This window comes from Papio anubis, chromosome 5 (assembly GCF_008728515.1).
Source record: "Papio anubis isolate 15944 chromosome 5, Panubis1.0, whole genome shotgun sequence".
Taxonomy (NCBI): Eukaryota; Metazoa; Chordata; class Mammalia; order Primates; family Cercopithecidae; genus Papio; species Papio anubis.
In genome coordinates this window covers 138,837,266-138,855,195 of record NC_044980.1, presented here as the reverse complement: position 1 = coordinate 138,855,195, position 17,930 = coordinate 138,837,266, and the positions used below count along the sequence as shown (strand labels likewise).

The 17,930-nt window shown below is 36.7% G+C and overlaps 1 protein-coding gene across 5 annotated transcripts in view; it reads left to right on the top strand.

Annotated features, from left to right (window-relative positions):
- The window catches only part of LARS1 (leucyl-tRNA synthetase 1), a 69,060-nt gene extending 51,130 nt beyond the window's left edge, over positions 1 to 17,930 (top strand). For 4 of the 5 annotated variants that reach the window (XM_021939833.2, XM_003900299.5, XM_009209326.4 and 1 more), the window contains 8 exons: positions 227 to 367; positions 1,433 to 1,573; positions 1,766 to 1,876; positions 3,995 to 4,105; positions 6,453 to 6,557; positions 8,432 to 8,527; positions 10,809 to 10,941; positions 17,531 to 17,930. In XM_021939833.2, coding sequence (XP_021795525.1) covers positions 227 to 367; positions 1,433 to 1,573; positions 1,766 to 1,876; positions 3,995 to 4,105; positions 6,453 to 6,557; positions 8,432 to 8,527; positions 10,809 to 10,941; positions 17,531 to 17,736 — 1,044 coding nt within the window. In that variant the 3' untranslated portion in view covers positions 17,737 to 17,930. Of the gene's footprint in view, positions 1 to 226; positions 368 to 1,432; positions 1,574 to 1,765; positions 1,877 to 3,994; positions 4,106 to 6,452; positions 6,558 to 8,431; positions 8,528 to 10,808; positions 10,942 to 11,431; positions 11,481 to 17,530 lie in introns of all 5 variants that reach the window. The other variant, XM_017960013.3, reaches the window with a different exon arrangement.

The following is a 17,930-nucleotide window of genomic DNA, read 5'->3' as shown; positions in this document are numbered from 1 at the left end:
AAAAAATTCTTTTTTTTTTGAGAATTATTAGTATAAAACTACCATGTACTTTGGACAAAGATAAATGCTTGCAGATTCTTAAAGTAAAACCTTTACAGTAATTTGTTATGGATTTTTAAAAGACTAGAAACTTAAAAATGTATTAAAACCAAGATACTGAAATTTTTTCCTTTATTTTTATTTTAAAGAAGGTGAGGGAAATGGTAAATAATTTCAAATTTTATAGGCCGCAAAAGATAAGTACCGTGAATTGGCTGTGGAAGGGATGCACAGAGAACTTGTGTTCCGGTTTATTGAAGTTCAGACACTTCTCCTCGCTCCATTCTGTCCACATTTGTGTGAGCACATCTGGACATTCCTGGGAAAGGTACCTTTATGCATTTAAAATGTTTTAAGTGGTTTTGATTTTGGCTTCATTAAATAAGTAATATTGTTACTTAAGAGAGAAAGTCTGAAAGTGAGTAATTCAAGAGTGATGCTGAGGCCGGGCGCGGTGGCTCAAGCCTGTAATCCCAGCACTTTGGGAGGCCGACGGGCGGATCACGAGGTCAGGAGGATCGAGACCATCCTGGGCTAACACGTGTGAAACCCCATCTCTACTAAAAAAATACTACAAAAAATTAGCTTCAAGGTGGTGGCAGGCTCTTCGTAGTCCCAGCCACTGTGGGAGGCTGGAGGCAGGAGAATGAGTGAAACTCCAGGAGGCAGAGCTTGCAGTGAGCTGAGATCCGGGCTTACATCAGACCCAGGCCTGAGCATAGATGCCAGGATCTGGCTCTTAAAGAAATAAAACAAAATAAAAACAAAAGAGTGATGCTGATTCCAGCACGCGAATTTATTGCTGAAACCATTCATCTGATGATGATAGCGCCCCGTTTACTTTCTACGAAGGAAAGACGTCTCGGCGTTGAGATGGCGGCATGGCATTCGGTTTCGACATGAAAAAACCAGCATGAGACCATTCCAGGATATTTATCTGCCGCCGAATAAATCCCAGTCGCAGACAAACATGTCTGAATGGATGAACCCTTCCCAAACTTTGCCCTGCATTTAAAATGCACAACCACCTGACCGAGGCACCGAATATCGACGCATGGCAAACTGATGGGGAGCGCGGTGACTATATTATAAATCGATTAAATCTCTGAGGCAAATTACGCTATATAATTTCTTTGAAAGGGAGCATATGTGTGTGGGTATTAATACGCTTGTACAAATGGATGCTAATTAAGAATGTAGAGTCAGACTTCACAGCTTGAATTCTAGGGAACATTAGATCAGGGGCTGTGGAAGTGTGTTATGTGTAGTCAAGTTTGAACTCTGAGCACACAATTACAGATGGTATCCTTGGTATGAAACTATAATTAAGAACCATAAAATAGTTACATTGTCTAATCTCACTGAACTTTCTTTGTTTTTCTTTTTTTAAAAGCCTGACTCAATTATGAATGCTTCATGGCCTGTGGCAGGTCCTGTGGATGAAGTTTTAATACACTCCTCACAGTATCTCATGGAAGTAACACATGACCTTAGACTACGACTCAAGAACTATATGATGCCAGCAAAAGGGAAGGTAAAGTCTTTTTTTTTTTTTTTAAAGATTATTCCTTAAAAGTTATTGATCATATAACAATTAACAGTAATGAAAGTTAAAAAGATTTTCATTAATGGTGAAGACCATGGTGGTGTATATTGGGGGAGGGTTCTTCTCATTTTTGGTTTATATAAAAGCTATTGAATGTTTTTCCTTTCTTTTACCATGTAGAAGACTGACAAACAACCCCTGCAGAAGCCCTCACATTGCACCATCTATGTGGCAAAGAACTATCCACCTTGGCAACATACCACCCTGTCTGTTCTACGTAAACACTTTGAGGTGATGCTCTCAGTAAACTTTTCCCCCCGATGGTGTTGTATGCTCCCTATGTTGTTTTTGTTTTTAGGATGTTGGCAATGTCTGGGAGAAGAAAGATAGGCAGCTTTGTGTCATTCCCTCTAGGCAGAGAGCATCCTTTTGTTATTCTTGGTGACTCTTAAATGGATGCTGAGGAAAAAGCTGCTGTTTTTCTCTCATTTTTGAAACATTTATACAAAAATACATTGGATCTAGTTGAATGTAATCAAAAGAATTGGGGGTTTTCATATGTGTAGTTGAAATAATGAAATGAAAGGACAGAGTTTGCCTTTGGAATTTGTTATAACTTGAGCAGTGGGAGTCATTCATTAAATTTATTCATTCATTAAATTATTTCAAACCATAACCTCATTTATTGTTTGGAAAAAAGTGAAGCTTTGTTCTTGAGTACCTTAAATGTTGTTTGGTTTGATAATTACCTATAGAAATGTAGAACTTGAAGACATTTTTGGCTGTGCCAGATAATGATAAATCCATTTAAAGGGAACTCAATAACTTAGATCTAAGTTTTCCTGAAAGAAAAAAATCTATTTTTCCTCTGCATTCAAAATGTAGAAACAAAGTGTGTTTGTGGACTTGGGCTTTTTTGCTTAGGTTATTAAAACAGTTATTGCTAGATGCAGACTACTAAGGTGCACTTAAAAAAGAGAGACAAAATATGGATTGTGGTCAAAATGTAAAGAAGAAACATAAAGGAAAAATTCTTAGCTTTGATATTCTAGACTGTTATTGGAATTTTGCCTGAATACTTTTCAGAGTTAATTAAGAAATGCTAAGAAAAACTGCTTTTACATTTGTAAAATTTCAGAGAGAAGAGCAAATGTTTTTGTATTCCTTGTGAGTCTATTTTATGGAAAACTACCTCCACCTTTGATTGTGTATGTTAGAAATAGAAGGTGGCCTTTAGAATCTGCTTGCAGATTTTGAATTAAGGTAAATAAAAGATAAAAGCTACTTTGGTTGGCAGAAAAGTGAAACTACCTCAGTGGATTATATATTCATACCAGTAATTTCAAGGAAGCAATGGAAGAACCCAAATATAATATGTAATGTCTTAGGTATTAAAAAATGCACCACCTCTGTTCTTTTTGAAGTTGTATTTTTACTTAGTATTCATTGACTAGATAATTGAAAACAGTGGTATCTTTTGGCATTAGCAGCTTTCTTTTAGATTTTTGTATGTTTTCATCCACAAGAATGAAAAGAATGTTCATTTATAATCACGAAGAGTGTTCTTATGTTGAATGTGGCACCTTTTTGGTGACATAAGGCAAAGGAGTGTTTCCCACCCTTTTTCTTTTTTATGTGTTTCAGAGGAATACATTAACAAGTAGAATATCTTTTCCCATGTACTTTAGTAAAATTTGGAATTGAAAATAGATTTTTTGAAATTGTGTTATGTGTTCCTTTTCATTTAGATTCATTCCCAACCCTTCCTTTTACAATAAGGAGAAAATAAGTCGCCCAAAACTTTGAAAAGACCACTTGCTTTGTTTCTCACTCTGTTGAGGGGACCATTAATATCTGTAGAAAGAAATGAATTTAGATTCATTTAAAGCACACTTGGATTGTACTCATTAGTGACATATGATATAGATATTTATTTTTGAGTAGATAGAAATGATTCTGTTTTTAACAGGGCAATAGCTAGGGATTCTTTTCACAAGTGTAACAATTTCTTTCTAGTGTCCAAAAGCAGACATTATATAAACTTGTATAATAGTTGTGTAATTTTTTATTTTAATATGACTAATGAAATGCTTTTAGAAATTTGAAAACAAGTTTTTATGAGACCATTTAGTTTCTGAACAGGAGAAATATTCAACACAAATCACTTTTTTTCCTCCTCTGAACTAAAAAGTATGTGTCGTCAGTTTATAGAGAATAGGAGACTTCCTTCTGCATTGTTCATTCAGCTTTCACTTCTCCATGATGCTAGGGCTGGACACTTTTCTGCTTTTCTCTAAGGATCAGTAGAGGCCACCATTCTATGCCTGGCAGACTATAGTCAAATCTACTATTCTGTCTTATTCTTGAGACTTTTTTTTCTACATTACTCTCCCTCCTTTCTTTTTTTAGGCCAATAATGGAAAACTGCCTGACAACAAAGTCATTGCTAGTGAACTAGGCAGTATGCCAGAACTGAAGAAATACATGAAGAAAGTCATGCCATTTGTTGCCATGATTAAGGTAAGCTGTGGACCTTATGCAGCTGTGACCACATGAGTAATGGTTAGATAGGACAATAGAAGGATGGATAGGACAATAGAAGGATGGGGAAAAGCCTTGGACATAGTCTCCTGCCAGAAATCTGCTGAAATAGCACTTTTCAATCAATGGCTGTGAGAAATGATCTATCAGATTTTGGGTTTACTTGTGGAATCACTGAGTATGTGAAAAATATGTATTGTGGAAGAAAAATTGGTTTAGAATTGCTGCACTGAACTGTTCCCTTCATATTCTACCTTCCCTTCTTTCAAGTTTGGGAAAGAAACATACTCTTTTGGCTTACATTAGGCTTATAGAGGCTTGCATTTCCTAGACCCTATTCCTGGAACCAGGATTCAATATTTGTATAGGTACAGCTTAACAGGATAAACACTGGTTATAGTGGTTGGACCAGGGTTTCTCAGCATAGCTCTATTGGTATTTTGGGCTCGATAGTTCTTGTGGGACACTTTAACGGCATCCCTGGCTTCTACCCATTAGAAGCCAGTAGAACTACCTTTCCCGCTAGTTATGACAATGAAAAATATCTCCAGACATTGCCAGATGTCCGCTGGGGGCAGAATCACCTTCCACTTCTTGCCATTGAGAATTATTGGGTTAGACTCTTAGTTTTCTTCATATACATAGCTGATGTATTGTTGGATTTCTTGACAAAAAGAAACCGAAAGAAGGCTTATATTGCTTAAGATCTCAGACTATGAGGCCAGAAAAATCTTGGTTGAAATTCTGTGTATCTGTCATTTCTTAGTTTTGAGACCTTGGTCAAATAACTTTAATTTTTTGGGCCATAGGATTTTTCATCCATAAATGAGGATACTATAGAACCTAACTTTTTAGGAGTGCTGCGTAGTATACCTAACACACCTAAGTAGCACCAGTCAAGAAGTAGGCTTGGTAAATGTTGTTTGAAAATGCAAATTAGTATCTTCCAGCCTACTAAGCATATCGTGGTTATTCTTTTACTGCCCTTTAATTCTTGTGTCTTCTTGGCTGCAGATGCCTGATGGAGACCAGACCTCTTAACTTTTCCAATACTATAATAGATTGGTATTCTTGGAAAAGGTTTTTAATTCTCTTAGACCAAAGTCACTGTTTGATCCTCAGGGTATTTTAGGTTTCAGAAGTAATTTAGGATCCTGGATTGACCTACACCAATCAAGTTGTAATATAAGTGCTGGTATGTTCATAGTTCATTGGTTCCCCAGTGGCTAGTGTCATTGGTCATAATGCCAAATCACTGTCAACATGTGGATCCAACAAAATATTCCATTGGTGTTTGCAGAGGCCATTAATTTTGATGACATGTTTTAAGAGAATCCAGGGAAACCTATTCAAAAAGTAGTTACGTGTATATATATAGCGAGAGACAGAGAGCGTGTGTGTGTGTGTGTATAAAATGATATTAGATTCAAAAGTTGGCTTCTTTAGGATCTCATTTAAATGTGAAGAACCATCATCAGACTGTTTGAGTGGTGATATATTTTTAAAATTATGTTGGTGATTTGCCAAGCAAATTAGTGGTTTTGCAAACTTTGAAAGGGATTAATAAATCTGGGAATAAGAAAATGACTTTCTAGCACTTTTCATGGGAAAAAGAAATAGAACTTGCATAGTAAGCTAAAACAGTGAGTAGCAGGAATAATGTCAGGTCACTTTCATTAAGTATAACGTGTTCTAGGTAGTTGTATCTATGCATATGTACTTGGATCTCTAGGATTCTATTTTGTGCAGCAAATATCGACTATCCAAGAAAATTAAGAATAAGAAATTATTTTTTACATGCCATGTTTGAGTACTCATGTAGTATGAGTTTTTTTTCTTTAAACTTTGCAGAAATATCTTTGGGGATTTTTTGTTTGGATATTATTAATTCATTATTCTCTGAAACAGCTGTAAGAAGGTGGTATCTCAGAAAATTAAAATTTTGGTTTTTTTGGTAACTTAAAGGGATATTTTCATACATTTGGTTGATTCTCTGTCAAGTGAATTCTTTGGGCTCGCAAATTAAGTCAGTCTAAATAAACAATCATAAAACCATATTTACTTTATAAATCTGAAAACCTTGTGCCTTCCCATCTTTTCATTGCTGCCATAATCTTATAATACTTTAAATGATAATTATTTGGAGCTAGTAAATTTCATTAACAAGCAAATGTAGGTAAAGGAAATCATGAGTCCAAGGCCTTTCCTTTAACTCCTGAAATCTGAGATTTTATCAACTAAGAGAAGAATGATTACTTTGAAGGAAGTATGTTTTCCAACATGTTCTTACTGTGATTTTGTTTTTCCATACCATTTTGGCTATTAGGAAAACCTGGAGAAGATGGGGCCTCGTATACTGGATTTGCAATTAGAATTTGATGAAAAGGCTGTGCTTATGGAGAATATAGTCTACCTGACTAATTCCCTTGAGGTAAGAGGTCCAGGGATTGTAATAACTATTTAACAGTAGTTAAACCATAATCCAGCTCTTTTATTTTACAATAAATCTTTTTATAAACTTCATCTTCTGTGTTTAGTATCTTTGTTAAATATGTCAGTCAGAAATATTTTTGGAGAGAAAAAAAATGGGTGAGTATAAAAGTTGCAGGAAAAAAAGATCTGTCATCTTATTTTATCAATTCTTAATTTACATATGATCAATTATACATTAAAAAACTGTATGTCTGGATATGATACTGCAAATTTTTTTTTTTTTAATTATACTTTAAGTTCTTGGGTACATGTGCACAACGTGCAGGTGTGTTACATATGTATACATGTGCCATGTTGGTGTGCTGCACCCATTAACTCGTCATTTACATTAGGTATATCTCCTAATGCTATCCCTTCCTCCTCCCCCTCCCCACAATAGGCCCCAGTGTGTGATGTTCCCCTTCCTGTGTCCAAGTGATGTCATTGTTCAATTCCCACCTATGAGTGAGAACATGCAGTGTTTGGTTTTCTGTTCTTGAGATAGTTTGCTGAAAATGATGGTTTCCAGCTGCATCCATGTCCCTACAAAGGACATGAACTCATCCTTTTTTATGGCTGCATAGTATTCCATGGTGTATATGTGCCACATTTTCTTAATCCAGTCTGTCACTGATGGACATTTGGGTTGATTCCAAGAAGTCTTTGCTATTGTGAATAGTGCCGCAATAAACATATGTGTGCATGTGTCTTTATAGCAGCAAATTATACTTTATTTATACTTTATACTGCAAATTATTTATACTTTATACTGCAAGTTATTTTTAAGAGACCTTATATTTAAATGCTTTCCAAACCTCTTATGTTATGGAGTACTCTGAATTGGTGCTTTTTTCCCCCCTCCCTTTTGATTTGCAGAATTGGATTAATTATAATGTCTGGTTCATGATATATTATGATTGTTCCATATCTTCCCATGTTTTTTTTCTCTTCCAATTTATAATAAAATGAACATTCATGAATCTACTACCCAATCCAAGAACTAGAACCGTACCAGTAGCTTTTACATATCTGTGACTTTCTCCCCATCCAATCTTTGTGCCCCAGTCACAACTTTATATATAGATTGTAAATAAGCTGGTCTCAGACAACTTAGGCAAAAGGAAAAGCCATTTGCTCTAGAAAACTGTTAGAGCACTCAAAAAGTGGTCCTAGTAATAATGAAGACACTCAAGTAAAAAAAAAATACAGGTTTGGAGTTTAAGTAAAATTGTTTTGTGAAATGTGGAGATGGAAGAAAGTTGTTTCTAATTAAGTATTTTATTTTAAATGAGTTAATGAAATTAATAAACATTAAATGACATCCATTTTATATATATCTAAATATTCATATATATTCATGTAGGTCAAAAAACTTCCTGGATCTTTTCACTTGGACCATGCGGACACATCTTATGTTTAGGGTCATCTTATGTTCAGACATATGCACTGTGCTATATTTCTGAGCTTTTCTTCCATTTATTTAAGTGGAAGCCTTTTATTCTCAAATGATAGATTTCTGAACTTCAATTTGTCTTAAGTGGAAGCCTCTTATGCTGATTTTCATTTTGTTTTATATGGCAGATAGATGCCAGATTTCATTATAGAAAATGATAAACATGACTATATAAATAACAATACTATGAGACATCTAAAATCAATGTTAAATAACTGATTACAGATTTCATTTAGTATTTATATGGAAAATAATAAAATTGCACAGACCATTTCATGTTAACTGGAGAACCTAGTTTTGTTCTTGGTGAAATGAGGTGGTGATTAATTTGAATCACATTAAGTGATACTAATAACTTCCATTTTTTCCCCTCTATTTAGCTAGAGCACATAGAAGTCAAGTTTGCCTCCGAAGCAGAAGATAAAATCAGGGAAGACTGCTGTCCTGGGAAACCACTTACTGTTTTTAGAATAGAAGTAAGTTGCAGGAATCTCACTGAATCATTGCATTTTAAAACTAGAAGAGACCTAGAGATCATTACACCTAAATCCACATTTAAAAAATAGAACCAAGTAAGGTCCAGAGATATTAAGTGGTTGGTTTGTTGTAGACCCCATTGTTTGCTAGAAATGGGGATGTACCTGAAATGCCCCAATTCCTTTGGTCAGTGCAATACTTACTTTTTCCTCACTTTACTATTACAGGAACTATCAGATGTTATTTGTGGGTTTTAAAAATAAAAAGTATGATTTTCAGTATCTGGTTTTTATTTAAAAATACTGGAAATGTAGAACCTTTTTAGACAGTTAAAAGGAGCTTTTAAACCTCAGATGAGTCTTGGTTTGATTGTTATTCAAGGCTGTTTTGTTTTTAGTATAAACTGGATTGATGCATCATCTTAAGTTACGCTGCAATAGCTTTTTTTAACCCCTTAGTTTTGGGCCATTATTGGTGAAGACAAAAAAGTTTTGGAGATTCTGGGGTTTTTTTGTTTTTATTTTTTTGAGACGGAGTCTCGCTGTGTCGCCCAGACTGGAGTGCAGCGGCGCAATCTCGGCTCACTGCATGCTCCGCCTCCCGGGTTCATGCCATTCTCCTGCCTCAGCCTCCCGAGTAGCTGGGACTACAGGTGCCCACCACCATGCCTGGCTAATTTTTTGCATTTTTAGTAGAGATGGGGTTTCACTGTGTTAGCCAGGATGATCTCGATCTCCTGACCTCATGATCCACCCTCCTTGGCCTCCCAAAGTGCTGGGATTACAGGCTTGAGCCACTGCGCCTGGCCTTTTTTTTTTTTAAGTTCTGGGATACATGTGCAGAACGTGCAGGTTTGTTACATAGGTATACATGTACCATGGTGGATTGCTGCACCCATCTACCTGTCATCTAAATTAGGTATTTCTCTTAACGCTATCCCTCCCCTTGCCCACCCCACCCCAACAGGCCCTGGTGTGTGATATTCTGCTCCCTATGTCCATGTGTTCTCATTGTTCAACTCCCACTTATGAGTGAGAACATGCGGTGTTTGGTTTTCTGTTCCTGTGTTAGTTTGTGGAGAATGATGGTTTCCAGCTTCATCCAAGTCCCTACAAAGGACATAACTCATCATTTTTTATGCCTGCATAGTATTGCATGGTGTATATGTGCCACATTGTCTTTATCCAGTCTATCATTGATGAGCATTTGGGTTGGTTCCAAGTCTTTGCTATTGTGACCCATGCTGCAATAGACATATGTGTGCATGTGTCTTTATAGTAGAATGATTTATAATCCTTTGGGTATATACCCAGTAATGGGATTGCTGGGTCAGATGGTATTTCTGGATCTAGATCCTTGAGGAAGGAGATTCTGTTTTTTCAGTCTCAAAGAATCCATTCAGATTGGCAGCATTTGGCAAAGTCCAGGGGACTGCAGTTGGGAGAGTCTATAAACTGCCCTCCTTGTCTTGATAAGCAGAGGACTTAGATATGTTTTGTTACTTCTGCCACATTTGAAAACCCAGCAAACAGAAAAGGCCTAGTTTGAAAGAATAAGGAAATCATGATCATGGATACCTCCTGAATTCAGCGTCATGTAAGGAGTACACTCATTGCATTAAGATGTGGTAGCTTTTAATAGTTCAGTCGTTTGAGCCATGAAGATAGGTATATGAAAATGTTCCTTATACAAATATATTTATTTCAAGTCATTTTCAGGTATTCCATTAAGATACTATGTATTTAAGTCTTTCACAAGACTCATTTGACTTTTTTCCACTTAAAAATAATAAACAGGGTTTTGGACTATGTAGCTTCTATAAGTACAACATAGAATTATGTTTAATCCTGACCTTGCCCTTTACTAGCTGTGTGACCTTGTGCTGATTTTTAATCTTTCTGGTTCTCTGCTTCTCATTTGTGAAAAAGGGTCAAAAGAACGACTTCAGGGATCTAGAACTAACGTCGATAAAGTGCTTAGTACAATGCCTAATACATAGTAGAGATTCAGTGAATGATGGTGGTTGTGGAAGAGAAAATGTAGTTATTGTTAGTGTCCATCATCAGTGTTGATATATATAGTCATAGTCATCTTTACCTAGGCATTTGGTTATAAGCATGAGCTTGTACAGCTTTTCTTTTGTATTTGAGTATGCCTTAGTCATGATTTTAAAATACCACAATTAGATCCATCTTTCATTGGGCACTGAAAACGTAGCAGAGATTCCTCCTCCCTCAGCAGTATTCAAGTTAAACTATTATTTTCTTGTTGTTTTCCTAGCCTGGTGTGTCCGTTTCTCTAGTGAATCCTCAGCCATCCAATGGCCATTTCTCAACCAAAATTGAAATCAGGCAAGGAGATAACTGTGATTCCATAATCAGGCGTTTAATGAAAATGAACCGAGGAATTAAAGGTAAGTTGTTCCCCCAAACTCCTATTTGTCAGTAGCTTGTAGATTTGGTGAGTTTTAAGTAGAAAGGAAAAAGAAAAGAAACAGGCTTGCTTATGGACAGCTGTGTATTATTATGGAAAAAGTATTGGGTTCAGAATCAAGAAAACTATTCTTTTTGGGACTCTGTGGCTAGGTAGCTTAGTGACTTTGCCATGTCACTTAAGCTTAAAACTGATTTTTCGTTTACTCATGTGAGGACAATAGAGGGATTAGATATTTTTCCATCTTTCTTTCTAGCTCTAAAACTGTAATGAGTGATTTCTGTCTCAGAGATACTCAGAATCAAGGAACACATACCCTTAATATTCTAAACTAACCTGTCCAGCAGGTCTGTTCCTTGAGAAGGAAGAGAAACAGAGTAAAAGTTATTGAGTGTCTTCCATGTGTTAACCATTTAGTCCTTTTATAATTCTATAATGTAGAGAGTGTTCTTATTATTTTCCTTTTACAGATGGTGAAATGGAGGCTAAAAAGGCTAAGTAACTTGCAAAGTTTGTTTAGTAAGTAAACTCTAGAGCTGGAATTCAAACAGGTCTGTTTGCCTCCAAAGCTCATATTCTTTCTTCTAGACAATGTGACTCCAGGTAAAATATGTCAGTAATCTTAACTTACTATCAAGAATAAGTCTGCATCTTTTGTGATTAGATTCAATGTAATAATTTATGGCTTTTCTTTTCATCATCCAGCTAGGTCCTACAGTGAGCAGAGTGTGAAGGGAGATAGTGTGTCTTATTTTTCTTCTGAGCTACACAACAAATTAATGTTGTGATTCTCTATTTTGTATTATCTGTCTTTTTTCTTTTTGATAGCAATCAAAAGTTGATTGGCCACTTTCCATCACTACAAAAATTTTCTAAAAAGATTTATAAATCCCAAACAATAACCTAATTTATGGAACTATATTAGGGTAGTAACATTAATTAAAATAGGAGACTTGAAATAGCTCTTTGGAATTAATTCTGTCATATATTTTGTGTTCTCTTGAAGTTGTTTCCCTTCTATGGACACTTATTGAGACACTACTATATGTAGTGTTTGTAGAGACAACTGTGTATGTAGAGACTCCTTTGTATATACTGGGGCTTTGGGGAGTCCACAGAGTTCTGTTCATGAGGAGCTGCATTTAGTAGAGGAGTAGGGAACATACACTATTGAAGTGTATGATAATGTAAGGAGAAATTGCTGAGTGTAGTAAGAAAGGTACAGGTAAAATGTATAGAACAGAGGAACGTGAGATTATTTCCACTTGCAGTGATCAGGGATTAATTTATGGAGAAAGTATTGTTTGGATGGGGCCTTGAACGTTATACCCATGAAGGTAAGGGGAAAGGGTATACTAGGAGGGAAATAGCAGTTTATTTTGTTTCCCTCTGTACGGAGCATCAGCAGCAAGAGTATACTAGGGTTAGGGATGTTGTTGTTTATAGACATGTGTTTTAAATTGTGGTAAAATATACCTAACATAACATTTACTATTTTAGTCATTTTTATGTGTACAGTTCAGGAGGCTTGAATACATTCACATTGTTGTGAAACCATCACCACCATCCATCTCTACAACTTCTTTTTTTTTTTTTTAATTATGCTTTAAGTTCTAGGGTACATGTGCACAATGTGCAGGTTTGTTACATATGTATACATGTGCCATGTTGGTGTGCTGCACCCATCAACTCGTCAGCACCCATCAACTTGTCATTTACATCAGGTATAACTCCCAGTGCCATCCCTCCCCCCTCCCCCCTCCCCACAATAGGACCCGGTGTGTGATGTTCCCCTTCCCGTGTCCAAGTGATCTCATTGTTCAATTCCCACCTATGAGTGAGAACATGCGGTGTTTGGTTTTCTGTTCTTGCGATAGTTTGCTGAGAATGATGGTCTCCAGCTGCGTCCATGTCCCTACAAAGGACACGAACTCATCCCTTTTTATGGCTGCATAGTATTCCATGGTGTATATGTGCCACATTTTCTTAATCCAGTCTGTCACTGATGGACATTTGGGTTGATTCCAAGTCTTTGCTATTGTGAATAGTGCCACAATAAACATACATGTGCATGTGTCTTTATAGCAGCATGATTTATAATCGTTTGGGTATAAACCCAGTAATGGGATGGCTGGGTCATATGGTATTTCTAGTTCTAGATCCTTGAGGAATCACCATACTCTTTTCCACAATGGTTGAACTAGTTTACAGTCCCACCAACAGTGTGAAAGTGTTCCTATTTCTCCACATCCTCTCCAGCACCTGTTGTTTCCTGACTTTTTAATGATTGCCATTCTAACTGGTGTGAGATGGTATCTCATTGTGGTTTTGATTTGCATTTCTCTGATGGCCAGTGATGATGAGCATTTTTTCATGTGTCTGTTGGCTGTATGAATGTCTTCTTTTGAGAAATGTCTGTTCATATCCTTTGCCCAGTTTATCATCATCCCAAATTGAAACCCTGTACCCATTAAATAGTAACTCCCATTCTCCTTCCCTCCAGTCCCTGGTAATCACTGCTCTGCTTTCTTTTTTTCTTTTAAGTTTTCTTTTTGACACATAAATGTACATATTTATGAGTACAGTGTGAGGTTTGGTACATATTTACAATGTGTAATTATCAAATTAGGATAAATAACATATCTGTCACCTCATTTATCATTTCTTTGTGGTGAGAACATTCAACAGCTCCTCTTATAGCTATTTTGAAATGTACCATATATTATTATGAACTGTAGTCATCTACGGTATAATGGAACAGTATAACTTATTCCTTCCATTTAATTATAACTTTGTACCTGTTGACCAACCTCCTTCCAGTCCCCTCTCTTCCATCCTTCCCAGCCTCTGATAACCATGATTCTACTCTCTACTTCAATGAGATCAACTTTTTTAGATTCCACATGTGAGTGAGATCATGCGATATTTGTCATTCTGTGCCTGTCTTATTTCACTTAATATAATGTCTTCCAGCCTCATCCATGTTGTCACAAATGACAGGACTTCATTCTTTTTTATGTCTGCATAATATTTCATTGTATACCACATTTTCTCTTTTCATTCATCCGTTGATGGACCCTTAGGTTGATTGCATATCTTGGCTATTGTGAATAGTGCTGCAATAAACATGGGAGTGTAGATATCTCTTCAACATACTGATTTCATTTCTTCATTTCTTACTGGATATATGTCCAGTAGTGGGATTGCTCCATCATGTGGTGGTTCTATTTTTAATACTTTGAGGAACCCGTATATGTGTTTTTTATAATGGCTATACAAATTTATATTCACACCACACTGTTCTACTTCCTACCCCTATATATTTGACTGTTCTCAGTACCTCATATAATTGGAATCACACAATATTTTTCCTTTTGTGTCTAGCTTATTTCACTTAGCAAAATATCTTCAGGTTTCATCATGTTGTTATATGCATTTATTATGTCCTCTCAGTGAACTGGGTACCATAGAATGATAGCTTCATCCTCAGAACTTACAGGCCACAAAAAGCAGAAAGAGCATGGTAGTGGCTTTTAAAGAAAATAGATATTTGTGTGAACCCGCTGGATAGGATTGTATTTATTTACTTATTTTGATATAGAGTCTCCCTTTGTCACCCGGGCTGGAGTGCAGCGGCACAATCTCAGCTCACTGCAACCTCCATCTCTCAGATTCAAGCAATTCTCCTGCCTCAGCCTCCTGAGTAGCTGGGATTATAGGCATGAGCCACCACACCCAGCTAGTTTTTCTGTTTTTAGTAGAGACAGGGCTTCGCCATGTTAGCCAGGCTAGTCTCGAGCTCCTGGCCTCAAGTGATCTGCCTGTCTCGGCCTCCCAAAGTGCTGGGATCACAGGCATGAGACGCCAGCTCTGCCTGGATAGGATTATTATGATGTTATAACACATGAAAGGATGTATTTCTGTATTGAATATTGTATTATGTTAAATCTACCTCTATTTCAAATGTACTCAAATATAGCACTGACTGGGTTCTGCAGAATTGTAGTGAAATGTATTTCCTATTTCTTGTCTTTTCTCATTGAGCCTTTGGCATAATTCTTATCTCCTTTGTCTTACTAGCTGTGAAAAATATTATCTAAAGTGTCTTAAGTTTGATGTTAGTAGCTGCTGTAAATTTTAGAAAATAGAAACATTAGAGGGAGTTTGAAATTGCTATTCCTATAAGTATCTGCAGAAGAGATCTAACCTTGATACTTTACCAAAAGCCCTCAGGATGCCTTGATATCTAAAGGGCCTGAGTATATTGAGTATATGAGATGGAAGAGGAGTTAAATTCAGTAACATAGTTATTGGTCTGTTTGCTGCACTAGACAGCAAATTGTCCAATTAGTGCTAATTGTATTGAGGGTGATTATGATCTGCGTCTGGGAGGAACTGGACTAAAACTATCATTTCATTCCACAAAGGCCACTGAGTGAACTATTTGATGATAATAAATTTGAATCACTCACAACTCATGTCATATATAAACTAATAACTTGGAAGTGAAAGTCTTCATTTCTCATTATCAGTCCCTAGGGACTTAGAGTCACTCTCATCTTTTCTCTAAGAGCCTTAAATCTTATGTAGTTGCAGACTTAAATTTCAACAGTTTCAATGGTAAGAGAAGTCTGAGATAAAAGACAGTTAAACCACTAAGAAAGCTCTACGAATCTGTGGACAGTAATGAACTACATGGTGAAACATCAAAGCAAATATGTTTTGTCACTTAGAAGCCTGATTGAGTATTAAGGTTTTTTTGAACTAGTTTGATTCAGAATTGCTTGGAATGATGAGGGAGGTCTGTTTTAGCGAGAAAGAGTGTGTGTGTGTGAGAGAGAGAGAGGCAGAGGCAGATCTGCAGTAAAAGGCCTTATGCATAAAATCTGGCAGAACTTGTCACTGTGTCTATAGCAAAATATTGGTACCACTGAAGTTGAATTGCAATAGCTGTTAAAATGAATTGTATTCTTCCCCAAAATAAGATCGTAGCTGTCATGAAGATTGCGCCTGCTCCCTTCCCATTTTAATTTTCAGGGCTTGTACTGTGTCTTGGAATAGATTGTATAGTCTCTGCAGAAACTCTCCAAAGACTCTTATACAGGGTTTGCTTTTGTGGTAGTCGCAGGTAATTGTTCTATAAGCCCCTTCTCTAAACTTGCAATCCTTCGGTCTTTGTTTCCCAAAGAGAACATAATGCATGGATAACTTGTATTCTTGGCATAGCCGCCAGCTGCATTAACGTCTTCTTTTATCTCTTATCCTTCTTATGCTAAGCTTTGTACTCTCAAGTCAACATGAGGGAGTGTAGCTCAGGTGTGTTTCAGAAAGAGGTGGGAGGTAATTCAGAAAATATCTTCTATTTCTATGGATCAGGTTAATTATAACTAGCCATACTACACTTAGAATGAGATATAAACCCAGAATCAGCATTTGTAGTCATTTCTAGCGTTTTTCTGCCATGTGAAATAAAACCATTTGATGTTGGGAAATCTCAGAATTGCTGAAATAAATATACTTCTTTTGGGCTCAGTTGTTGGTAGGATTGTTGAATTATAAAGTTGTTCAAGGGACAGGTGTTTTTTTTTTTTGGTCAGGCGCTATTTTATCAGCTTGCGTAAGAGCAGATTAGGAAAATCTCAAGCAGGGTGGGTATTAGAGCTCATCCTAAAGCTTAAAATCCTGAAAGCTTAAATTTCTGTCCTTTCTCTGCCTTGTACCCACTCTCCTTGTCTCATCAACTTGTTAATATAAATACTTTCATCTTTTGAGCAAATGAGAAACTGTTTTGAGCAAATGAGAAACTGGTAATGCCATTTCTTAGAGTAGTCATTATTTATCCAAAAGTATCTCCGAGAAAAGCTACAATTCTTGCAGGTTTAGTGTATTCCAGGGAGCTCGAGAAAGGGATAAGTTTTAGGTTTTTCGATACTCTGTACAATGGTTAATTGAAGCATATAAAAATGATTTGAGAGACCAAATAGGATAATGCTAAAAAATACACACAATTCTTTCTCTCTCTTAGGTTATAATTCCAGGAGATGTCAGAATCTCTGACACTTTAACCTGGGTAAAAGCTGAAAGGGGATGAAGATTTGCTACATTTTAGCTTTGCTCCTGAGATTTTTTTTTTTTTTTTTGAGATAGAATCTCACTTTGTTGCCCATGCTGGCGTGCAATGGTGCGATCTTGGCTCACTGCAACCTCTGCCTTCTAGGTTCAAGCGATTCTCCTGTCTCAGCCTCCCGAGCAGCTGGGATTACAGGCGCCTGCCACCAGGCCCAGCTAATTTTTTTGTGTTTTTAGTAGAGACAGCATTTCGCCATGTTGGTCAGGCTGGTCTTGAACTCCTGACCTTAAGTGATTCACCCGCCTCAGCCTTCCAAAGTGCTGGGATTACAGGTGTGAACCACCATGCCTGGCGTGGCTTTTATTTAATCATCTGAAGAAAATATTTTTGATTAGATATAACAACCAGTGTGTTTAAAAAGTGAGTTCTCAGACTGCTTCCAGGGTTTGAGTCAGTGACTGTAATTAAATGCTTATATTGATAATTTATTTTGTTGTAGACCTTTCCAAAGTGAAACTGATGAGATTTGATGATCCACTGTTGGGGCCTCGACGAGTTCCTGTCCTGGGAAAAGAGCACACCGAGAAGACCCCGATTTCTGAGCATGCTGTTTTCAATGTGGACCTCATGAGCAAGAAAATTCATCTGACTGAGAATGGCATAAGGGTGGATATTGGCGATACGATAATCTATCTGGTTCATTAAACTCATGCACATTGGAGATTTATCCTGGTTTCTTAGGAATACTACTACTCTGATTGTGTCTACTCATTGGCGATCAGAACCTTAGGCTGGACCTAAATAGATTGATTTCATTTCTAACCATCCAATTCTGCATGTAATCATAATTCTATCAAGTCATCTTTGATTACTGGACCTAATAAATTTTTTTCCCTTCT